The following is a 25,348-nucleotide window of genomic DNA, read 5'->3' on the forward strand; positions in this document are numbered from 1 at the left end:
TGTAACGAATGGATACTTGCTTAGTTTAAACGTAACATTGTGATCTTTGCTGATAAGCAACATGAATGAGGGTTGCCTGTATTGTCAGATCTACACTACCACCACTCTACAGAACCAATGATCCACAAATGTGTAATATTCAAGAGAGCTACACACCCTGAATATTGAACTTCTTTACTGGTACTGTGAGTGCTCCCAATATTATGTGTGGCGAGGGAAGCCAAGAGCACAAGGAGACTGATCATTACCTGTTGTTGTTGCTGCTGCTGCTGCTGTTGCTGCTGCTGTTGTTGTTGTTGCTGTTGCTGTTGTTGTTGCTGCTGCTGCTGTTGTTGTTGCTGCTGCTGTTGGTGCTGTTGTTGATGCTGTTGTTGCTGCTGTTGCTGTTGTTGCTGCTGCTGTTGCTGTTGTTGTTGCTGTTGCTGTTGTTGCTGCTGTTGCTGTTGTTGCTGCTGTTGCTGCTGCTGCTGCTGTTGTACTGAACCCATAGGTCTCTGCAGATGTGTCAAGAGGGCTCCCCCTTGGCCAGGACCTCCCGGCCCTGCCTGTGTGGCCGCCGTGGGTCCTCCGCCCAGCATCATGCGCTGCCTCATCAGACTGGCACTGGTGGGGCCCATGCCCTGTGCACCTGGGCCCATGCCTTGTGCACCTGGGCCCATACCTTGTGCACCAGGGCCCATGCCCTGTGCACCGGGGCCCATGCCCTGCCCAGGCCCCATGGCTTGCATGCCTGGACGAGTGTATGCCTGGTTTCCACTCATCATGCCCATGCTGCCGTTAGCACTGGGACCCTGAGGACAACACCGTTACTGTACTCTCTAAACTCCTTCATATATTTTGTTAAGAAGAAAAAAATCCTGATCTCTAGTAAATCTGTATTTCAATAATGAGTAAATCAGCAAGTACTACTTTACTTGTTAACCGAGTTGATTTGAATCAAGGAGCATGCTTTGTTTCCAGGTGTTGGCCAAATATGTAAAGTGTGTCATGACGAGGGGCTTGTTACTCTGATCTCCCACATTGCCTGCTGCACCCGCCACTTGACGGTAGCAACGCTGGGACTAACTCTGTAAACCTATAGTGCTAGTATCAAATGTTAACTTTTTAGTGTCACTTATCATGTCTACAGTTTTAAGGGAAAGGGACGCAGTAGCAATCCAACACACGATTACATGGCAATAATGTTTTGGTGTTGTGTTAAATGAACTCACCTGCATGTACTGTGGTCGCTGAACAATTTGTGATGGACTCATGCCCTGGCCAATGTAGGCACCACCTGGCTGTTGCTGGCGCAGGCCCATCATGGTGGGGTTGCCCTGATAGCCAGGCTGGTATCCCTGACCCATCATGGTGGTAGGTGGGCCACCTGGCCCTGTGGGCACACTGCCTCCACCAGGGCCCTGAGCCATCATTTGGCCACTAGGCATGGGTCCTTGTTGATAGGTACCATACTGGCCCATGCTGCCCTGGCCCGGGCCACCTGGCCCACCAGGGGGCCCTCCTGGTCCTGCTGCACTCATGGCTGAGTACATCTGGCCTCCCTGGCCTGGCATTCCCTGTGGCATGGGGCCGGCCTGCATGGCCCCACCAGCGCCATAGATTGGTCCTTGCTGGGGTCCACCCAGACCACCTCGTAGGTTTGGTCTGTTGAGGCAAGCACAGGTTTTAGAAAATATCCATTGAAGTTATGTTTTGATTCTGAGTTCTGATAATGCATTGGAGTTTGCTGTATACACACATATAGGTACACATTTGTAAAAAATTTGTCTATATACCTGGCTGAGATCATGACATTACCTGAGAATGGGTCCCTGCCGTGCCATCCCCGTCATGGCCCCAGTAGGCATGTTGGTGAAGGCTGGGTTGGCGGGCTGGCCTGTCATGATGGCAGGAGGACCACCAGGGTGACGCTGGCCAAGCATTTGCCGGATGGCCACTCGACTGTGTGACATTGGTGAGGAGAACCTGGTACCACTTGCTGCAGGTCAAGAAACAGTGGGAACTATCAGTAATAATAAAATGAAGGAAGATCTAAAACTTGTATTCTCAAACACCTTCATCTCCATTATTTTGAAAGGCTTTATTTTAAGTTACTTTAAGTTACACAAGTTTTTAAGGTGTCCACTAAAATAGGCTAAACAAGAAACTGATGTTACTCTAGAAAGAAAATCCAGTTAGAATGTTAAATTGTGAGGCTGAAGTTTAAAGAATTGATGAAGGTGGATGTGGATGGCAATGTTAGCAGCATCAACACGCAGAAGCAGCCAATCACACATTCACCCGATGGCACAGGTACTTGTAAATTCTCACACACACTTGGGAACACATGGCACCAGTTTCTAGTTTCAGACAAGCTATCACAAAATATTAAGTTGTACGATCAACTTTACAAATTTTTCACTTCTTTCTTCTTGAGAACTGTAAGAGAGATAAGACTGCCTCCATGAAAACCTCCTTTCCTCTTTTGTCTGGTGAATGTTTCTCTTTCAAGTCCTTTGGTGCATTCTTAAAAGCCTATGGTGTGGCAGGCCAGTTATTAAAAGGTATTATGGTTTTTAAAGGCATTATGGTTTGTAAATGGAGTGAAGGTGCTTGAATGATGAATAAAAGCCCCTCTATCTATATCACCCTACCTCACTAGAGCAGACCTTGGATACAAGTCAGGGATAAGTAGTATATGAACATCAAGCCTAACCTGGCCAACAATATCTTTCCTGTGACCAACACATGATGTACTCTCTTCACATTATCTTTACGCAATGGACATCTGAATTTGTTAAGAGAGGATTTGGACTTAAAGCAATGTGGGGTAGAAAATGAGATACACCAGCAGAGTTTTAGGTATATAGCACTGTTGTTGTCTTTAGAGTGTGCAAGATGGTGTACCTGGTGGGAGGGGCTGCTGATTGAAGAATGGCTGCTGCTGCTGTGGAGGTTGCTGCTGACCAAATCCTGTGTTCCACTGGTTGGGTGCAGGTCCTGTGAAGCCTGTGGGCTGGTAGGTCATGGCCTGCATAGTTGGCTGAAAAAAAATAATATACAATTGTAATGAAATCCAAAGCTTTATGTAGTACTGTAATCTTAATCCATTATTCCTGATTCCTTGTGAAATAAAGAAAAAATCCAGCTTATTTTTGCTCACTGAGGGGAATGAACATCTTGCCATGATCTGTGTGGTGCAACTTACACTGGCCATGTTGTTGACGGTGGGCACGGGGCGAGATGCACGGCGGCGAGTGCGCTGGTTTTTGCATCCCCGTTTGGAGGCACCTCGAGGGGACTGGTCAGAGGTGGGGGTGTCTGGGGCCTTCACTTCTTCCTTCACTTGCTGAGGGTGCAGAGAAAAGATTGACCATGACAACATATTATAACCATGGCAACATATTATATCTTGATGCTCTCCACTGTGCAAGCCAGGTGTTTCTGGTTGGTAGAGCTGTTTATTACAGAAAATATTCAGTTATATAAATTCAATCCTGGCAAAATACAGCAATTTATGGGTGCTACAGCAAATTACCCATCAAGATGCAATGTAGATGACTGTACCATATGAGGTAATGCCCGGAAGTTATCAATGGAATATAATCTATTACAGTGAAAGTCATGGAAGATAGCATGAGTCAGGTATGCAGTTGCTTCCTTGGTACATTCAGAAATGGAAGTAAACAGTGGTGGGTAAAGGGAGTAATCGGCAACATTTATATATCTAAAGGCTTCCTAAGAATGGGAAAAGTAAAGCCAGTGATTATGTGTTTGTAGCAGGAGACTGTCCACTCATTTCCTTGTTTGTGACTGATAATTTCTGCTTTCAGTTTGTTGAAGTAACTCATCCTAGGAATGCTTGACATGCATACACACATTTCAGCAAGTGTGTATGTGGAGAAGCTGAACTTCTGTGACCTCTAGTGTAGCAGAACAACAAATTATAAAATGAACCCATTTAACTTTAGGAATGACTTTATGGAAGTGACTACCCATCAAGTAACAAGACCAACAAATGGTTTCATGCATTACCTGCTTGTCTGGCACTGGCTCCAAATCTTCAGGGGGGAGAGGTGGTGGCTCCAGGTAGAAGGACAGAGGCTTGGTGACTGTGTGTGCGTGGAACCTGAAACAAAACATATTGGTTTAGCTCACCTTTGCTCTTTACATTCTACCAATATATCTGCTTGGCATTTCCTTGGAGGAGATAGCCATGATAGGGTGTCCCCATGTATACATTCACAAACAAGCAGCATTTCCTTGTATTTTCACTTTTATGTCTCTAAAGGGGATGTGACCAGTCCTCTTTGCATCACTTTATGCAATGCTTCTTCACTTACACAGAATACCTGGCAATACTTGCTGCAGAGCTTGAATATCCCTCTAAAATGACCAATCCCTTTCGGTCACTGTGACATTACAATTCTAAGGAAGAAAGTGATACAATGGATAACAGGAAATGACCAGTTATGGTCTTCCAGGAATGTGACCCACCTCAGCAAGCGATGAGCCTCCTCGTACTTGAGAGGTTTGCGCTCCAGCCGAGTGGCTCCAAACCACGCCCAGGAGAGCGGAGCAGGGTTGCGGTGTCCATCAAGGAGATCCCATGGACTAAGCTTTTGCTTTTCTGCTGCTTGTAGGCCCTATAAAAATAAGATTTTTTCATTGTAAAAAAAAAAAAAAATCCTGCTGCTTGTAGGACCTATAAAAACAAGGTTATTTCATTGAAAAAAAAAAAAAAAACATTTTGCAACTGAAATGAGAGGTAGAGAACAATAAAGAGCATATTGATGTATAGTGTACTCACATGCTTTTTATCCTTGTCAAATTCTTGAAGGCGATTGCCTTTAGTGTCAGTGACTGAGCCCCACGGTTCCAGCGTGATCACCTCTGCCTGCAGCTTTGGCAGAGGAATGAGCTGACGCACCAGTCGCAACGACACGTTGTTTCGCTCACCAATGTCCTGAAAGACAACAATGTTACTCACTTACGATGATCTTCACAAAGCAAAGCACATATGATAATAAATGGATAACCCAGAGAGTTTTGCACACAAGTGCAACATTCTATTGATCTTCTCCATGATGCCTTGCTCCTCCTGGGAACACCCTTTGAGAAGGAGCATCCTCCTCTCTCTTCCTAAATGTTCTCTTCTTGCAAAGACAGGAGAAAGCAGGGACTTCTTACCACAGCCATTTCCTTCCACTTACAAATTGCACAAAGAGCTAAACTTGATTCTTCACCTCTAAAGCCTTCATTACAGTACTTCTCATGCTAATGTACACAAGGGACAATTAGGACATTTGGTATTACCTTTTTGATCTTCTTGACCAAGTTGTAGTAGTGTCTCCTGTTCTCCTCTCGAGACTCTGATGGTGCGTCGGACATAAGGGTGGAGTGGATCAGTGTTGCCAGCATGTCCAGCACTGTGTTGAACAGCTCACTGCCACAGCAACACAATGCATCAGTGTTACACAATTAACAAGAAATAAAGTCTCAACTTCAAACTAACATCTTCAAAGGTAAAATTATCAATCATACGAAAAACTCAAAAAGTCTGTTCATCAAATAGCATCGTTATATTCAAACCCTTGATTCATTGAAACACAAATATGTCAAACAATCAAGACAGTTTCCACTAGCAGGCAGGCGAGACAATTCAGGATCAACAACACATAAGGTGTACTGGGCGTGAAACCTTAGACACCTGAGACTGACCATAGCTTAATTTTTCAAGTAAATGAATTATTGCAAAGGAAGAATCATTGGTTACTTTTGTATCACCATCGAGATAAAAACAAACATCTCACCTGTTGTTTGTTAGATCTATGACTCCAAAGGTGATGAGGTTGACAAGCAGCAGCGCCCACTCAGTGATGATGGAGTTGGAGTAAGAGGAAGTGATGAAGTCAAACAGTCCTCCCACAAGTGCAAACCTCAGACTCAGAGCTTCCAGCATCAGCTGCCGACTCCGACAGTCTTCGGGGAACGTCACTTGCAGTGCTCCGGGTTTTTCCTGCATAACATGTAGTGTGTTGGAGAGTGCACAGAGCAACACTCAAAGTACACCATCCTAAATAGTAATCTCTAATCAACTAATGCTAAATAATTGAAAAAAAAGAAAAAAGAATGCTATCCCTTCACTTCTAAAATAGAGAATAGGAACAAAAATAAAACATGAAATGAAATGCAAAATATCAGCTGTCATAATAATACAGTGACAGGTAAATACATAACAGGTGTGTACATAGCTATACCTTACGTCCCTTCCTAAAAACTCCATGAAGGCTACTTTCTCTAAAACCTTTCTTACTCTTCATTAACCTAATCATTTAAAGTTCTACACCACTTTCACTTACAATCTCTCCATAAAACCTTCTAACTATAAAACATTTCAGGAATGGTAACAAATCTCACAAATTTTTCCTGCCTTTATCCTTGTACGCCGAATATATTTTCTACCTTCCTGTGTGATTTCGTGCATCCATTCAGTCAGGCTCTGCACACCTCAACACCTCACCCCTCATTCCATTTCCACACACTGCCTCCCTATTTCTTAAAATTCCTATTGCATTCATTAGTACCCCTCTTATTTTCTTCAGTAGTAACCACCACCACCACCACCACCACCACCACCACCACCACCACCACCACCCACCATTCCAGGACACATTAGAACTGCATCACCTTTGCTTTTATGCCTCATCACATCAAACTTTTTTTTCCATCCAAATTTCAATCAGTCTTTTCTCTATCCATATTCATTTCAACTCATTCGATTTGCTGCCCACAATAATTTTCTTGTCAACCTAAAGCCCTTCAGGATATATCTTTACCATGAGTTTGGGTGTGATTAGACAATTTTATCTGCACTAGGAGAGTCTACGGAGGTCAGAAGATTGATGGCCAAAGTCTTCACTATTTTAATACCCTACACAAGTTTCTGAAGCTGTATAAAATCACCAAATACTAAGCAGAATGAATATGGAAATGCATCACAGCACTGAAGGGTTAATGTTAAATACATGTTCATCCAGCACTATCAAATGCTTCTCAACAGTAACTTCATTCTGATTCTGATCCTAAATATGAATCCAATGAGGCATTTGCTGTTACATTAAAAAAAGAAGAAAAAATCAATAAGGTCTGGTTTCCTGATTACTCAAAGGGACTGTGTAAATCTCAAGGAATTGAAAAAAAAAAAAAAGAAATAAATAAAAATAATAAATAAATAAATAAATAAAAATAAAATAACTGAAGAAAAAGCTCAAGTCATATCTATAAAATTCACTTCCATTGTGCCATTCCCATTTCACCACTAAGACAAGACAGTTCAGGTACAGTACGGAAAACAAGAAGTATAAATATAGCTATACAACACTTAGTGAGTCTGCAATAAAGATGATAAAATAGCAACATTCCTGGGGTTCCTCAATTCAAGAGTTTATGTCATAGTTCACTGTTACTGAAAGCAGGACTCAACTCTACTGTCTCATGCAAGTAATGTCACTAAAGCCACAAAACAGCCATTCATGCTCCACACTGCCTCTGAATGCAGATGGTATTAAACTCTACCAAGATGAGACCAAGTGACTTTCCTCAAAATTGTTGACTCAGAAGCAAGATTCCTTAGACGTTTAGGCACAACAAAAACAGGAATGCCAAATCTTTGTTGCAAACCAAAATTGTACAATGTTATTTATAATGTTGGCTTTTTTTTTTATTGTCTAAGTTCTTAATTAAAATAAATTACTTACCATTTCCTAGATTGCAGTAAAAGTATGTAAGATAGAGGGAGGTATAATGTAGGTAAAGGCCTAAATTCTGGGACTCTGATCTCAAGGAGGTATCTTGCAATGATCTCTTAATCCACTTCAGTAACATCCCATTGTGACAAATAGGGAACACTCTTATTCTGATGCCACTATACAGCTGAACTAAGTCAGGATAAGACATTTGTATTGGTTACCATTAACTGTATGATTTATCTTACATAACTTAGGTTAATAACAGACAAAGGTGCAAAGTCATACCTCTTTTGGATAGAAGAGTGACTGTGTGAGCTGTGTTCTTAAAGACTCTAACAGTTCAGATAGCTGGTCGTCCTGGCCGTCCAGACACATCAGCACCAACTGTAGGAAAGGGACGGTGAGACGCCAGGGGCCAGTGTCCCAGAGACCTGCCACCACAAACATTCTCCATCCCGTTGCTGCTGCTCACACTGCTAGGCTGGCTGTGGCTAGGTGGGGGGCTGGTCACCACACCCTCAGTAGTAGTCGTCTCATCATCTGTCGGCTTTGAGTTACCAGAGTATGCTCCAAAGTTTACAGACTCCAGTACTTGACCTAGAAGAGGAAAAATAAATAATAAATAAATGAAGAAAAGATAGTAGTATTAGTTGCTACTCAATTAATCTTATGAAATTTGGACAATAATATAGATTTTCAGCAAAGTTCATAGAAAACCATGTTCCAATTTCAAAATTTACAGGATAAGATACCTTTTCATTTTGACAGTCTTATTCTAGCACAACCAAGCAAGTAAACACATCCTATTCCTTATGAAAGATCTATCAATTCCTAAGATGACTCTATCCAGCAACTCTCAATATTTCTTAGCAGATACCTAACTCAGCATGAACTAAGCATCTTATACAGAGAAGCAACAGCAAATCCAACTTCTAAACTATCACTCTAGCAATTTAGACTGTGGCAGTGTAAACCGTATGTTGTTCAATGCCTCACAAGCTCAACACAACACAGTTCTCAGTCCATCACATACCTGCCACCTTGAGCACTCTGCCCTGCACAGCCTTGGGGAGCTTGGAGATGAGGGGAGCCACGAGGCATATTGACTGAGGCTTACAAGTCCTGAAATGTTGCAAAGGCACAATGAATACACACTGTTCATGTCTTAGGATCAAAATTATGTTCAAGTAAATGATGAATAACTGATCTGGAGTATTTATTTATTCATTTTTAATGTAAGAAGGGAAATCTAGCCAAGAGAAACAAAAATTATTACACAAAAAGGCCCACTGAGTAGGTCTGAGAGAATTAGTCGAAGGAATGGAATAAATGTATTTAGACCTCCCTCTTAAATAAGTTCAGGTCATAAGAAGATGGAAATACAGAAGACATTTGTCCCTTTATTTCGGCTGACCCTTCGACCAGCAAGGGAACTGGCAAATAAGTGGGCCTTTTTTAAAATTTTTTGTTGCCCTAAGCCACTTTCCCCCTTACATAAAAAAAATGAATAAAAAATAGGGAGCCTAGTGTTGTTTTATTGTTCTTTGAGATAAATACCAACACACACTTAAGAGACGAGGGACAGTTACCGGTGATTGGAGAGTGAGTGTGACATGGGAGACTGGTCCTGGTCGTGGTTGAGGTGGAACACTTCTATGGCTGCCTGGGCCACGTTGTCCAGCCAGGTGTTCAGCTCCTGGGGTGAGCCTCGCTGCTGCTCATACATCAAGTGCAGGTCCAGCCAAGAGATCCGTAAGCTCCACTCATCGAGGTCCTGATGTGTTATTATTTACAAACATTACTGATCCAGCCTGTGTTTCCTTACCTTTACACTCATTTGTCCTCCCTCTATACATTACTATACTTCTCCAACACTGGAAATACTAAAGGCATCTCTCAGTTCCCATTCCTATCATCTGTCACAAGTCAGCTGCAGGCACACTCTATCATGAGACTGGCATGCAAGAAGATATGTTGCTGCTGGGTGTAAAAGAGGCAAGTCTTGTTGAATAATTCCTTCCACACACATTTCCTATTTTTTTATCCATTTCATATAATTGTGATGGTTCTTAATTGAGGATGTAAAAAATTGTCCTACAGGCCAACTGAGTTTTTCAATTTAACGTCTCCTGAATTCAAAGAAAAAGTGGAAAACCAAACTAATAAGCTTATTTTCTGTAAGTTATTCTAAAGATACACCACCACTGGCTCACCTGGAGAATGTGGGAGATGATGGTGCGCTGGTCTTGCGAGGAGTCATTGTGAGTGCTGGGGGAGTCAGGGTGGCAGATCTGGTGCAGCAGTCTCTGGGCCTGAAGCAAAGCAAAAAGGTCAACCAGGCAAATAAATTCAGTTAACCAAACCATCTTGGCAAGTTTTAAATAAAAGACAAGCATGCATTTCCACTGACAGGAATCCTGAGAAGAATGAAACAAATATTACCTGTTTTGTACAGTCAAGCCATTCTAACCAAATTATCAGAGGAAACAAGTCTTTACAATCTTTCCTTCTTGTACGGTACAAGTGTTTCCTAGTTCAACCAAGATAGAGATAATGACATGACACAAGAATCACTATACTGTTAGTGTAATAAAAGGGCTTGTTCCCTTAAGTGTAAAGATCTCACAAGCCATGGCAGATACAGACATTTATCTGTTTATTTGGGCTAACTCTTAGACCTGTAAGGGAACTGGTAACTAAACAGGGCCTTTTTTTTTATCTTTATGTTGCCCTTGGCTAGCTTTCCCCTCTTGAATAAAAGAAAAAGAAATCTATCCATCACGCTCACCTGTCTGGGAGTGAGGGCGCTGTCCAGGAGGTTTTCAGCGCTGCACAGCTCCTCAGGAATCTTGAGGCAGCGTTCCCTCACCCACTCTTGGGAACAGATTTGCCTCAAGGCATAGCGGGCAAAGTCAGCCAGGCTGGCTTTCTCTGCATCTTTCCTGCAGAGTTTGATCTCATTAATTTCTTAAAAATATAAACAAGAGATGAAAAGAAAAAAAAAAAAAAAAGCAATGAAAAAAATTATGCTTTTCTTCAAATTCCTGTTTCTAATTACAAAGTAGTTAATTCAAGCAAGTGAATTACTCCTAATAACATGAAGATTGAGTCACTCACTACAGTTTGGCTACCTTTCTGGGCAGCCACGGGAAGTAATTCACACTTTACCTAACTGAGTGAGAGATAGAGAGAGCCTTGTACTTACCCCATCATATCTGAATCATTGGAGCCACTACCTAAGTCAGACGTTCCAAGGATATCAGATATAGAAGCCTGACTTTTGCTCTGTCCACTCAGAACATCACTGACAATCAACATTGCCTGGAAAGTAAATATAAAATCAATTCCAAGTGGCATAAAATATGAAACAAATATTTTTTTACAGTCAAAAAAGAATAGAAGTGGTGGTACCTTGAGGACAGCCAGAAGAGGACTCAGGGTGATGGCTGTGTGGGCGGCAGCCAGCAGGTGGCGGTCACAGCTCAGACGGATGCTGCGCTGTGACATTCCAGCTGGCACACTCTGGGACGAACCTGAACAAAACAACAAACACTGTATAAAGATGAAGGATTTGATTTGCAGGATTTGCTTCATAAAGGGAGTGACACTAAAGACAGCTTCCTAGATAAGGATGTGTCAGAGAGAGACAGTAAATTTGTTTAAGGTGGTTTTCTTCACATGAAAACCTTGATGGTATGGAAAAAATCAAATGGAACAAGCTTATTTTCTTTCAGAGTGGCCTAACACACAAGTCAAGGCTGTAGGATACAAATACAAGATATGTATGAATACCATTTGGAGAGCATGTCGGAGTTACACCTATGAAAGTTGATAATTACACTGGAACTGCCACAAATTTACATATGAATATCTGAATATCAAATCATAGGAGCTTCAAGTTTAACATCAGGAAATAATCCTAGATCATCTGAACAATTATTCAATGATGAAATACTCTTCACTGATTAAAACATGTAAATGTGTGTTCAGAGGGAATAGTAGCAAGATAAATTTGGCCAAGGGCTGCAGACACTCCAGTGAGATCTTGCATAGTTACTGACTGGAGGGAAGAGGAATGAAAAAAGTGATCTTTGCACAACTGGGTTACAAGGAAGAGTGGGAAGGTTTATGGCTACCTAGTTCATGAAGAAAATGAGTATAAATATAGCATGAGAGTCAATATTAAGACAAACATCAATTAGTACAATATAAAGGTATGCGTGTAATATGAGGCTGCAGAAGCACTGACCTGCTGAGTACTGTGCTGGCTGCGGCGTGTCCACACTCTTGAAGATGCGCAGCAGCAGGTGGCAGGTGAGGCGGGCACCAGGCTCAGCATCAGGGTTGCCCTCCCCTGAGTGGCAGAATCATCATTTTATTACTTGTAATGTCAAATGAGGCTTAGTTTAAGACAATAATGAATTCATGTCCTCTGCTATTTGAACAGTTATTTTTTTTACCAAACATCAGAGGAGATATTTTGTGGTTCTGCAGGGAAAAGTTATCATTAGGAATTATTGTGCTCTTCAGTATCTGAGAGGCCCAGTTAGCTTCTTACCTGTGTTCCATGCTTCCATTAAAGACGGCAAAGCAACACACTTGAGGAAATCAGGGAGAGTGAAGCAGTGGCGAGCGATGAGTATTGCCGTGAACACTGCCAGGGAGCTGTGGATGGTGGGCGTGGAGTGAGGGTCACGCAGACCAACTTGTCCCAGCACATCAATGTATCCTGGGCTGTCCTTGGAGGAGCAACACAGAGCATTCAACACTCCTGTAACATGAAAATACACCATACATCACAGAGCCACACAGGAATTACAAATGACAATTTTCTCCTTTCTTCCCTTCGCTGGATATTTACCTTTCTATTACTACTCTACAACTTCACTGTCCTTATGCTAATGAACTGAAGTCCTTGGAATTTTTAACCACCAAGATTTCATCACAATTCATTGATTAAATAAAATTTTGCTGGATATGCTCACCAAACTTGGCTGAAATAAGTATACAACAAATATTTACAAGTATTGGTCTTCATACAACTGATTACAATGGCTAAAGGATTTATCAGTCACAATCACGATCTCAGTAACTATTCTCTCACCTAACCACTCAGCCGAGAGTGCATTGCAGGAGGCTGTCAGCTCTGCACACAGGATAGCCATGTCATTCAGCTTCTCATTGGAGGTGTTGGGAGAACAGGCATCAATGATTGCATTACACACAAAGCTGTACCGGTTGGTGGGGTCCGTCAGCTGCTTCAGGATCCCTGCATCAACTTTCAATCTGGCAAGAATGGACAGATTCAAGGAATGTTTACAAAACTTACTACTCAAACACAATAAACAACAGATAAATCATCTCATAATTAGTGTTCCTGAAGAAAAAAAACCTGTCACATCACACCACAAAACATGATGTAATGACAGTTATAATCGTGCTGTTAAAATTATTACATTACAGAACTGAAGATAAGATATAGAGTACAAACAGCTGAATAGTGTAACATATGGCGAGTGAATTTTCCCATTAAACTAAGCAGGTGATAATTAGCCAATTCATTAAACATTCCGGTTACCGACCACTTCTCTAACATTTTGGAAAGCGCAGAGTAACCTGAATGACATGACTGGAACTTTTGGCCAAGAATGTACTGGTTTGCTAATCCCATTTGGAAAGATTTTATTCTCCAATTTGAGGTAAAAAGTATCTCGACTGTACAAATATATTCAAATCACTCAAATTAGCATTTTCTTTTACTCTCATTCAAAGGTTAAATTGGAGGTTTCAGCCTTTTAAAAGAGAGCAATTGAACAAGCTGGTGGTGAGTCTGCTGCCCATGTCCCTGATCAGCATAAAGAAGGCAGGTTTCTTAGTCTTCATCTTTGCAATTAACAAAAATCTGAAATAACGTATAAATATACTGTTATCTACTTGGTTGCTTTTGTTATTGTTTAATATATACACATATATATTTTCCTTTCTTCTCATTTATAAATCAGCACTCAGGCTTGCCAACCTCAACTTCAAGGCTGCTAACATGACTGACAAATTCTGAATCATGGGGTGGCATGTGTGTTTGACATATCCACATGGCCAGTTTGCAGACTAAATTACAGTTCCAAGGTTCACCTCCAGAATATTCAATGAATCAGCTGACAGTATCAACATGTCTTCTTTCCCTAACACTTCCTATATTCTTTTGACTATCTTAACACTGGCACACACACTGCCTGGTCTCAAACTAATCAAATCACACCTTCCAGCGATACACAGTTTAACCCCTTCAGTACCATGATGTGTTTCCATATTCATTTTGTTTACTATTTGGGGATTTCATTCATTTTCAGAAACTTATGTGGGGATCAAAATAGTGAAGACTGTGGCTGTTAATCTTCTGACCTCCATAGACTCTTCCTAATGTCAATAAAATGGTCCTATTGTACACAAATCTCAAAGTAAAAATGTGTCCCAGAACTGAAGGGGCTAAAAATATCACTCATCTCATGGTATACTAAGCAGAGGCTGTGGGTGGAATGTGATCTCACTGATATAGGACAGTGCTACAGTGAAGAGTGAGACTGAAAGGATGGGAGAAAGGATTGATACATTGCATACCCAACTCTGCCCACTTCAGACTACAGGTATTTGTCCTCCCTCACTACTGGTTGGTTAGCACACAGCATTATACAAAAGCAGCTGGCTATGACAAGAGGCCAATCCCCGAACACACTAAAATGGAGTTGGAAATACATCCTATTCTATAATTTCCCATACACTTTAGAAATAACACTACTATGCTTAATGAACATTAGCTGCACTCACAAACAGACACAATCACACTGTTATTTTTAAGATGCAGGGGAAATTATATAACAGAATACATTTTTAACTCCATTTGACAGAGGTTGGCACATGGACCCTTGTTGCAGCCTGCTATGAGTGCGTTATGCCCAGTTCTCTGGCTTCTTTTCTCCCAGCCTCATTCCCCTCCTTATCCAGTATATCAGGTCAGTGTAAGAGAACAATAATCTGAAAGTTTGGTCCCATGTTTCAAAAAGAGAAGTAAATTGATTCAAGTTTTGATAGAGTGTGTCACCTAATAGACTAATGGTTGAGGAATAGTGAATGATGGTGAGGACTGTGCACTGTATTTGCTGGAGGGGAGAGAGAGAGAGAGAGAGAGAGAGAGAGAGAGAGAGAGAGAGAGAGAGAGAGAGAGAGAGAGAGAGAGAGAGAGAGAGAGAGAGAGAGAGAGAGAGAATAAATGGATGTTGTCTGCCATGGACCTAAATCATCCAAGAGTTTTCAGAGACAGATTTTAAAGTAAACTGACGGAAAACATTTAACCCCTTCAGTACCATGATGTGTTTCAATATTCATTCTGCTTACTAGTAATTTGCTGATTTTATACAGCTCCAGAAATTCATGTGGGGAATTAAGATGGTGAAAATTGTGGCCATTAAACTTCTGATCTCCACAGACCCTTCCTAGTGTAAATACAATGGTCTATTATACACAAATCTCAAGGAAAAATGTGTCCCAGTCCTGAAGGGCCTATGAGTAAGCCTAACTCCAACTTTCAAAAACAGATTCTGCTTTGAAACACAGGGCACAGCCTACCCAACAGGCCTTACAGGGACTGACTGGACAATGACTGTTCTCATCACCCTTCTGAAACACTCACCAGAATAACACCGTCCAAGCAAATGCAAGTCACACTTTAATGACTCGTTTAACAACACCTCGGATTAACACATTAGAATCAACACAAATTTATTCCATCCTGGCACCAACTTGCCTTAGACACTGACACCACAGAAAAAACACAGAACACACAATTCCTCCTTTCCCTGCTTAGCAAAAAAAGACACTTATAACACAACCTCACTGGGAGCTCTTTGGGTCCTGCTGCTGGCCTTTGCTGGATTCTTGGGAGCTGCAGGTTTCCCATAATAGGGGACCTGAGGCAATTGAGCAAGTAAGTCTGGACTTGTGATGATAATGTGGATGCATAATAAACTGTAACACACATGGGTCTCAGGGAAGCATACCAATCAAGAACTAGGTAGAAAAATTTTGTGTATTAGATATATGCTATTCTTAAACCTTCCATATTAACTAAATCTTTCTTTTGGCTTTTGATGGTGCAAGTGATACACATCTGTTAGAAACTGTGTTCTATGATCAGTGCTCTATTCATTATTGCTACTGAGTTAGAAAGTGGCTAATCTTGGCAAGAAACAAAGCTCAACTCTAGAACTATGAACAGTTCATCGAGTAGTGGAGTTCCATCAACATAACAGCACCATGCAAAGAGCAGCATGCATCATCTGCTTCAACAAGCTCAACATTGTACTTGATCTCTAATCTATGCAATATGCTAATAAGATGTAAAATCTTTTATGTAACCAATTAGTTTGTAATTTTATCAATTTTGCTACATCAAGAACAAGAAAATGATCTCTTTAGTCTTGAAGGTGCACAGAATGAGTAACTTTGCCTTGAAATAATTGAAAAAATTTTAACACTTGTATTTAAGCATGTCTTACAAGTTGTTCATCCACATAGTTAGCCACAAATCAGGGTACTACTGTGTGGATATAAATAGGGTGATTCAAACTTACACTAACAAAATTACAGGGTGAGATCCTAATATGATAAAACATTAAATGCCTAATCCAGAACTGAGGCTGAACAATGAACACTTCAAACAAACCCAGCACTAGCACCACACCACCCACCCACCCACACACCATTCCTCTCTTGCTAATAGAGGGAAGATGGTCAAATATCTAAATGTTCATCAGTCTCAGTTACACAATTCAAACAAATCCATAACCCTAAATAAGCCTGAAATTTAGTGCATGATGGATATTACAAACTGCTCCCTCATGTTCAGTCTGTCAGTCTATCCAGAATAAGAAAAGGTGTGATATAATATTAGTGATATAGATGAAAATAATGATGACACATGAGTACTACAAGAGTGCTGGAGATTACTTACTTTGGATTCTTTATGTAATCTTCCATAAACTGCAAATTCCAGCGGTAAGTGCCCTGTGCCGGGGTGATGCTGGCGTACAGTGTCTGCTTCAGCTTGGGGTACATGGTGGAGAAGATTTCATGGTGCTTCGACTGAAAAGATAATTCTAAATGAGTGAAAAAAGACACAGACACCCTTGCAAGATATAGCAAATTCATATTATTCATTTATTGAGCTATAAAAGAATTTGTTTCATTTGCTCCAATCCGTGAATAAATTTAACTCCTTGGGTATATATTGGGATGCATTTTTACCATGATTTTTTCGGGGGGCTATGATAAGAAAACTTTATTTGCATTAGGAAGGGTCAATGGATATCACAAGATTACTGGCCAGTCTTTACTATTCTAATTCCACACAAGTTTCTGAAGCTGTAAATAATCAAATAGTAACCAAAATGAATATGAAAACATGGCATGGCACTGAAAGATTAAGATTGACATAAGAGAATTAGTATTATTTCCTCCAGCCCATCAACAAATTCAGATCCAAATGAAGCAATCCTCCACACAGTTTACCTTGAGGAAGGAGCAGGAGGCGTACAGATCATAGAGGTAGGAGAAGACCACTCGCTCTGGGGAGGTACACTCTGAGGGGTTGGCCTTCACCAGCCGACACAACCCTTCAAAGATGGCCGAGGTCTGCTCCTGTGACACTGAAACAGCAAACATTCATCACCACCACAAGCACCATCAGGTCATTTATCAACACATTTGTCCCTGTCCTTTGGCTAATTCTATCGGCTCTGTAAGGAGACTGGTGACTGAGTGGACCTTTTTTCTTTATATTCTTATTGCCCTTGGTCAATCCTCTCAAGAAAAAACTAAATAAAAAAAAGAAAAATAATAAAATAAGTAAATAAATATGAATGACACTCTAGGTAACAAAATTCACTAAACCTTTAAAGAATCAGCCTTATAAAGAATGTATAACCAAGTGAGTGTCCTCTAAGGGGCAGCCATGACAGGAGAGCGTACACCACTGCCTAACCAAACAATACTTTTTTCCTTGTGCCTCTACTACTACCATCACCACCATTACTGCTACCATTATTACTACCAACAGCACCACAACTAAACTCTAGACCTCCCAGCCTGCTTCTCTATTTCCATCTTCCTATGACCTAAACTCATTTAAGAGGGAGGTTTCAAGACATTTATCTCATTCTTTTTGGCTAACTCTCTCACACCTGCTTGGGGACTGGCATCTAACTGGTTGTTTTGTTTAATCGCTTTTGTTGCCCTTAGCCCAGATTTCCCAGATAAAATAAAAACCTGATGAAATAACAATTATATCACATACAGATTAAAAAAGGTGATTCCAGAAAAATTATTCTTTAACCCCTTCCGTACCAGGACACATTTTCATTGCTTACTATTTGGTGATTTTACACAGCTTTAGAAACTTATGTGGAGATTACAATAGTGAAGACTGTGGCCATTAATCATCAGACCTCCATAGATCCTTTCTAATGCAAATAAAATTGTCTAATCACACCAAAAACAGGTAAAAATGTGTCTCGGTATCAAAGGAGTTAATACGTTCCAAGCTTAACAGAACACTCACCCAGCAGGCAGCAGTGGTACTTCCTGAGCACTCCCACCACATGAAGCAGCAGCGTGGGGCAGTACCAGCCAGCCAGGCATCCTCGCTCCACCAACTGAGCCTCTATCTCATTCACTTCCTTTATGATCTGTAACCCCCAAAAATCAACCATCTATACCACTAGAAAAATTATCTTAAGTAAATCTAGATTATTATTGGCCCCTGTGAAAGGTTAGGGCACATGGAACTGATGGCAAGGATAAGGTCATGGTTAGGCAACAGGCAAGTCAGAATTAATGGCTCTAATACCAAGTGGGGTCAAGTAATAAGTGGTGTGCTGAAGACATGATGTATTTAAAGTTATATATTGGCTATAATCACGAGAGAGAGAGATTCGTAAAAAAAAAAATCAGACCTGGATGCAGAGTTCAATAAGGCCGTGCACATTGAGAGCCACCTCCATAAGATCCATAAGGAAGGCAATGTGGTCATGGGTGGGCAAGTAGTTGGACATCCCGGAACCACAACCTGACAGCATTTCAAGGACCTGGAAAGACAATGAATAATGGTTAAAACTTGACTTACATTAGCCTGCTAGTGTTCATGGTGTGGCATTCTGAGTGTGTCCTTGTGATGCATGAGAACTGGTACATAACTTACACATAACTTCAGTAAACCATAGTGATCTTAGGAGGCCAGAGCTTTACTGTATTGCCATGGAAAACGAATGTTTGTAATGATTATGTGTGAATACTGGACACTGTTTTAGATTTTGCATGCATTTTTGACATCTGAGGAGGGTATAATTTGCAGTGACATTTATTTAGTACCTCTGAAACAAATGCAATATTTATTAACCCTTTCAGTTCTGTGATGCAATTTTACCATGAGTTTTGGGTATGATTAATCAACTTTATTTATATTAGGAAGGGTCTATAGAAGTCAGAAGATTAATGGCCACTTCACTATTTTAATCCGCACCTGCATTTCTGAAGCCGTATAAAATTACCAAGAAGTAACCAGAATAAATATGAAACATTGTCATGACACTGAAGAGGTTAATAAATGTGCAAAGATGAAGCTTCAATAGCCAAGAAAGGAAGTTCCTCTAGATCTGGTCCAGTCAGCTAATAGGGATCCAAAGGCAAAGAAGTGAGGCAATAAAAGCAAATCTTTAGACTATTCAACATTTCAGTGATAAATATGACAATGCTGTGTATTTAAAGCCAAGACACATGACAAATAGAAACTTTAGGGCAAAGAGACAGTGAGCAGAGTCTTACCTGGGAGGCCACAGTGCTGGTGATGTGGTGCTGGTCAAAGTAAGACAGGGCACAGAAGCGACTCAAAATGTTCTCAAAATTAAATTCTCCACGTGATGATTTCTTTACTTTGCCGCCTGAAAATAAAAAAATACATGATACAAACTAAAAGACTTGTTTAAATTTTGGGTTTTATATTTTCAAGTGATGTAAACTTCTAAAATAAGAGAAATAATAGCGACAATAAAATATACTGCTAGATACTGATATTAAAAGCTACACTACCAAGAATAACTCTGAAATCTTTTAATGAAGGTAAGCAATATGGAGATGCATTCCAAACTTCACCATCCACTAACAGCACAAGGACCACATTCTAAAACACTTCTGCCTCAAACCTCCACAGCTTCCAAATGACTTTAGTTGAAGTGATGCATGTTTAGCCTGGTTTTTTGGTATCCTAGTGACAGATTAACAAGATTTTTACATTACCCTTGAGAACTCAGCTAATCATCTCTGTAGCCTTTGAAAATAGTCGTGGTGAGGGAGCAAAGCATTTCTGAATACTGACCCCACATCAGAGGTGACAATTTTCTATATATGGTATGGATACAAAACACAACAAACCTCTTACCTTCTGCGATGTCATTACTGCATTTCTTACTGAACAGTTTGCTGATTTCCTTTGTTAGTTTCTTGACAGCAGCTCGAGCTTCATCCCTTGCCTTGCCCACTCCATAAAGCAACACGTACCGCTGCAAGATCCAACAAATCACTCCAGTGACAATCAGTTCACTCATATTTCCTACAGGCATCCAACATGTGAGACAGTTTTCAAGAGTTAAAACTACAAGATTACTTTCCAAATTATGTAGATGACTTCTGGTAAATGTATGATGATCAAGCAATTTCTGAGCATTTAAGTCAATGATGGAGAAATATTCATGGTGCAAAAGGATAGATGGCTATATTTCCTTCATAATGGAAAGGTGTGTTTGTGGGATAACTACTTTTTTTAAAACAAGAGGGGATACTGGCCACAGGCAACAAAAAGGCCCATGTGATTGCCAGTTCCCTGAAGATTAATAGAGTTAACCAAAGGTTTGGGACAAATGTCTTGAAACCTCTCTCTTAAATGAAGTCAAGTCGTAGGAAAATGAAAGTATAGAAGCAGGCAGGGAGTTCCAGAGTTTACCTGGTTGATCTCATGCATGTAAGCGTCATCCTGAGGGAGGGGAAAGTGCTGGGCATACACAAGGTGCCTTGGTGGTCGCTGCTTGCCCTCCACTCCCAGCTCTCCTCTTCCCCCTGAGCCCGACTCCTCCAAGCTGGTGTTGACTGCAATCTTTTGTAATATCTTCCCAAGGTCATCGTCAATGTTATCAGTGCCGTCCTGAAACGAGGCAAATTATGATACTTTACACACAGCCATGGCCAAGTCAGCATCCATAACCCTAAACTCTTTATCAACATGAAAGGCACAACAAACCAAAGTGTGAAATAAAAGTGAGTAAATTGAAACTTTTAGAATGATGTTGATTCAAGAACAGTAAAACAGCTTACTTCTTTCTTCTCCCCAAACGACGAGTCCGCCTTCAGATCGGGAGTGCCGGTGGCCAAGTCTCCCCGGGAGATGAGGGTGCACATGTATGTGTCGTGACTGAACACATCTTGACGAATTAGCTCAGAGAATAACAGCACCAAATTACCAAACTCTTGAGACCGTACAGACAATGCATTCTCATCTGTGGGAAAAAAAGACAATTCATTGCAATCAAATCAATACAGTGATATGTTCTTTGTCAATTGATATTGTGAGGGGCAGCGCATTATTTATTTGATTATATTATATGTGTAGCCTCTGGCCCAAGCGCGGGCTGTTGCTGTTCCGTTGTGCGGCCAAACCCCCTCTCTTTGTTTCCACCATTTTGTGCGCCTGCGAGCTTCACATTAGTAATCAGCCAGTCTTCAGCGGAGGTAGACACATGCGCTCTTGGTTTCTGGCACAGGGTGGAGACACGTGTTGCTGGGCTGTTCTTGTTACTCGCTAGTCATTGGTCTGGGAGTTGTGCCCTCCTGTTGAGTAGCTGGCTTGCTACTGGGTAGACCGTGGCTGTGTAGGACAACGGGCTTGTTGTCCTGAGGAAAGTGTAGCCGGTTGGGGCTGCATTTCCTGTTGTGCGTTCGTCCACTCGGGTGTGGCGCACGCGGAGGGACGCGTTATTGTTTCGTCCTGTTTGCTGTTGGTGGCTGTGGTCACCAGTGTGTTTGTTGGGTGGCTGTGTGCCCCACCATCTTTTGTATAGTTTCAGTAGTAAACTGTATTGTAGTGGTAGTAGCCACGCACACTATTGAATGCTGAGAGGCTTCATGTCGGCCAGTAGTGCGTAGTTCGTCCGCCAGACTTGTCTGCGAGTAGTATATAGTGGGTGTCACCCGTAGGTGGTGTCTGGGCTTGTGTGTACATCACCTGATGTGCTGTACACATCATATATTGCAGTAGTAGTAGGCCAGGGATGTCAGTCTAACAGGTGTTAGTAAGCACTTGTTGTAGTAGGATAGTATAGTAATATAATATACTGCGTTGTTCCAGTCTGTGAGTTATCACAGTCTGTGGACAAGGCGGGTGGAGAGGCATTAATACTTCTTAGAGAAGTGGGTGGAATTGTCCTTGTGGGCGGTTTCTCTAGGGGTATTAAGGCCTCGCCCTGTTACACATAACATCTGCCATTTATAAATTCTACTTGGTTGGGTACAGGATGAGAAGGAGTTGCTGAGGAGATTCCCTTACAGTGGGGAAATTATACACTGTTGGCGACCTTGAAAGAACCTGAGGGTTACGTCGGCTGTGAGTTATAGTAGTGGGGACTCTGTGGAGTGTTTTATAATCCCCACTGTACTGACCGTAACAAAGCTGGCGATTTTGCCAGAATAACAGTCTAGTGAGCTGTAGCAGCTAACCGCAGCCGGGTGACGACTTACGCAAACCGTAACAGTGGCGACCTCGCCAGGATAAACCAAGTGCTTTATAGTGTGTAGTGTTATTGTGTGGGGTATTATTACTTATATTATTTTATTGTTTGTGAGAACGAGTCCCTGTGAGCACCATGGAGAGAGTTACTGGTCTTTTCACCCCAGCAGTGGAGGGTGAGGATGCGAGTGTGAGCCGGCGAGACTCACCACGTGGGTATGATGAGTCGGTGGCGCGTGGGGTCAGTGAGGACGCATTTACTACGTGTCATGATAACGCACGTGGCGGTCCCAGTGAAGGTGATGTGGGATATATTAGCCCTGGCAGAAGTATCGGAAGCAGGGAAGGCTCCCGACGATCTAGTCCAGCAAGCAGTATTGCTGATAGTGTCCAGTCAGCTGCCAGACTGGAGGAACTGCAATTAAAGCTGGAAATGAGGAAGATGGAGATAGAAGCAGAAGAGAGGCGAGAGTTGAAGAGATTAGCTGCAGAAGAAAGACGAGAACTTCAGAGACTAGCAGCAGAGAAGGAGGCTAGAGAGATGGAGATGATGAGATTGGAGATGGAGAGAGAAAGGGCAGATAAAGATAGAGAGTTGGAGTGGGAGAGAACTCGCCATGCAGTAAGTACGCCTGGAGTTGTTGGTAGTGTAAGAGGAGGAGGAGAACAGAGTGTTGAGCGTACGTTAGTTCAAAGTCTCCAGCTAGTCCCCGAATTTGATGAGGCTAAGGTGGCTGAATGGTTTGTCCGCTTCGAGAGGAAAGCCAAGGAGTTTGCTTGGTCTCGAGAGAGATGGGTAGGCTTGGTCGCGAATAAACTCAAGGGAAAAGCCTTGAAGTTTATGATAAAATGTCAGCTGATGATCTGGATGATTATGAGGAGTTTAAGGCTGACATTTTGCGGGCATATGAGCTGCGACCAGAAGCCTATCGCTTGCAATTCAGAGGAAAGAGGAAGCGAGCAAGTGACTCCTACCTCGAGTGTGCTCGTTCACTGGAGCAAGTGTTTGAGAGATGGGTTGCTAGCGAGGGTGTTGACTCTCTCGAGGCTTTAAAGGAGTTAGTAGTTATGGAGCAGTTCATTGACATTGCTGATAAGGAGCTGGTACCTCTGTTGAGGGAGAAGAGGTTTAGGACCTTGAAGGAGGCTGCTACATGGGCTGATGATTATGTGTTGGCCCACCGTCCTGTGCAGCAGCCTGGGAGTTGGAGTCGTAAGGAAGGTGGTCCTAAGGGAGGCCCAGGGAGTGGTGGCAGTTCTTCCTCGGGCTCTCCAGGCCACTTTAGGCGATATACTGGATTCGGCAGTAAAATGGGGTTTGGAAAGCCCCAGGCCCCCACCCCTCCTTTTTCTGCGAAGGATCGGACGGCGGGAAGGCGGCCTCTAGAACGCCCAAGTATGATTCCCAGCCTACGTGCTATCACTGTCGAGGGAAAGGGCATTTTAAGTTCAATTGCCCAAAATTAGTAACAGCTGAAACCAGTTGCCTTGTTGGTGTGGCCAGATAAAGTTTGTGGTGATGAGTTGACTGCTCCTTCAGGCTTTAGAAGTGAGAAGGCACGGCGTGTGCCTGAGTTGTGTTTGGAGGGGAGAGAGCAGGTTGGCCCACCTGTCCCTCCCCCTGTTGCCTCGCCCGGTGTTGTTAAGGATAGTGAGCTCGACTGGTGCCGTCCTTTCCTGTGTGGAGGCACTGTTGAGATTGATGGCACCAAGTATCCCATCACTGTACTGCGTGATACAGGAGCACAGCAGTCAGTGTGCCGAAATGTCACTGGGAAGAAGGTGACATCTAGTAAGGCAGTGTTGTGTCGTGGACTTAACACTGTGGAGGAGTTCGTGACGGCTGAGGTGACGCTGTCATGTCCTCTTGTCACTGCTACGGCGCAGGTAGCAGTGGCAGACGAACTGCCAGTCGCAGGAGTGGACTTCCTGCTTGGGAATGATTTGGCTGGTGGTCGTGTATGGATCCCAACCTCTGATGAGGATGAGGTTGCTGAAGAGTCTGGGCCAGTGGTGCAAGACTCTGTGGAGTTGTTACCGCTCTCAGGCCCGCTGGGCTGAGAGAGAGCCTGTTACTACCCAGGAGGTTGCTAGCAGCCAGGTGGGATTGACTCCAGATGGGAGTAGCAGTGCTGATGTGGTGGAGCCAGTGCTGGGCTCACCAACCTGGGCCAGCTCTCCGTCCTCGAGGCCGTGTGGGACGTAGGGTTGCAGCGTTGCCTCAACCCCATGACCCTATAGTCCCCCTTTCTCTTACCCAGCTAGAGCCTGCAGAGCTCATTTGTAGGCAGCAGGAGGAACCGGCGTTGGCCTCCTTCGTTGCTCGAGTGGGTGAGGGAAGTGAGGAGTTTGTCTTGTATCAAGGGGTGTTGTGTCGTAGATGGCAGAAGTGTGACGGTGGTGAGTTATTGCAAGTAGTTGTGCCGCAGAAGCTGTGTGAGGCACTTGTGCTGTTGGCACATGAGGGGCCCATGGCTGGACACCTGGGCATCCGAAAGACCGTTGCTCCCTTCACGCCTGCTCACCTGTCGCAATTTTGGTGGCCCAGCATGTCTGGAGAAGTAGCCACGATTCTTAAGTGCTGCCACACTTGTCAAGTGGTGGGCAAGCCTAATCAGACACCCCCTGTGGCGCCACTCCACCCTATCCCTGCTGTTGATCCTCCCTTCACGAGGGTTTTGATTGATATAGTAGGTCCTCTGCCTACTACCAGGGCTGGTCACAAGTATTTGTTGACCATAATGGATGTTACCACGCGGTATCCTGAAGCAATTCCCCTGAGAAGCACTCACTC

General features: G+C 42.5%; 1 protein-coding gene across 1 annotated transcript in view; it reads right to left on the reverse strand.

The window, feature by feature from the left end:
- The window catches only part of LOC123504465 (mediator of RNA polymerase II transcription subunit 12-like protein), a 50,633-nt gene that overhangs the window by 9,966 nt on the left and 15,319 nt on the right, over positions 1-25,348 (reverse strand). Inside the window, 29 exon segments of the mRNA XM_045254989.1 lie at positions 249-791; positions 1,212-1,644; positions 1,798-1,978; positions 2,887-3,022; positions 3,188-3,328; positions 4,015-4,108; positions 4,477-4,625; positions 4,790-4,945; positions 5,296-5,425; positions 5,793-6,015; positions 8,009-8,126; positions 8,128-8,327; positions 8,764-8,852; positions 9,320-9,504; positions 9,944-10,042; positions 10,519-10,672; positions 10,936-11,051; positions 11,142-11,263; positions 11,980-12,084; positions 12,289-12,501; positions 12,835-13,016; positions 16,738-16,868; positions 17,295-17,431; positions 18,343-18,469; positions 18,737-18,868; positions 19,605-19,720; positions 20,218-20,338; positions 20,779-20,976; positions 21,147-21,328. Coding sequence (XP_045110924.1) covers positions 249-791; positions 1,212-1,644; positions 1,798-1,978; positions 2,887-3,022; positions 3,188-3,328; positions 4,015-4,108; positions 4,477-4,625; positions 4,790-4,945; positions 5,296-5,425; positions 5,793-6,015; positions 8,009-8,126; positions 8,128-8,327; positions 8,764-8,852; positions 9,320-9,504; positions 9,944-10,042; positions 10,519-10,672; positions 10,936-11,051; positions 11,142-11,263; positions 11,980-12,084; positions 12,289-12,501; positions 12,835-13,016; positions 16,738-16,868; positions 17,295-17,431; positions 18,343-18,469; positions 18,737-18,868; positions 19,605-19,720; positions 20,218-20,338; positions 20,779-20,976; positions 21,147-21,328 — 4,913 coding nt within the window.

This window comes from Portunus trituberculatus, chromosome 16 (assembly GCF_017591435.1).
Source record: "Portunus trituberculatus isolate SZX2019 chromosome 16, ASM1759143v1, whole genome shotgun sequence".
NCBI lineage: Eukaryota > Metazoa > Arthropoda > Malacostraca > Decapoda > Portunidae > Portunus > Portunus trituberculatus.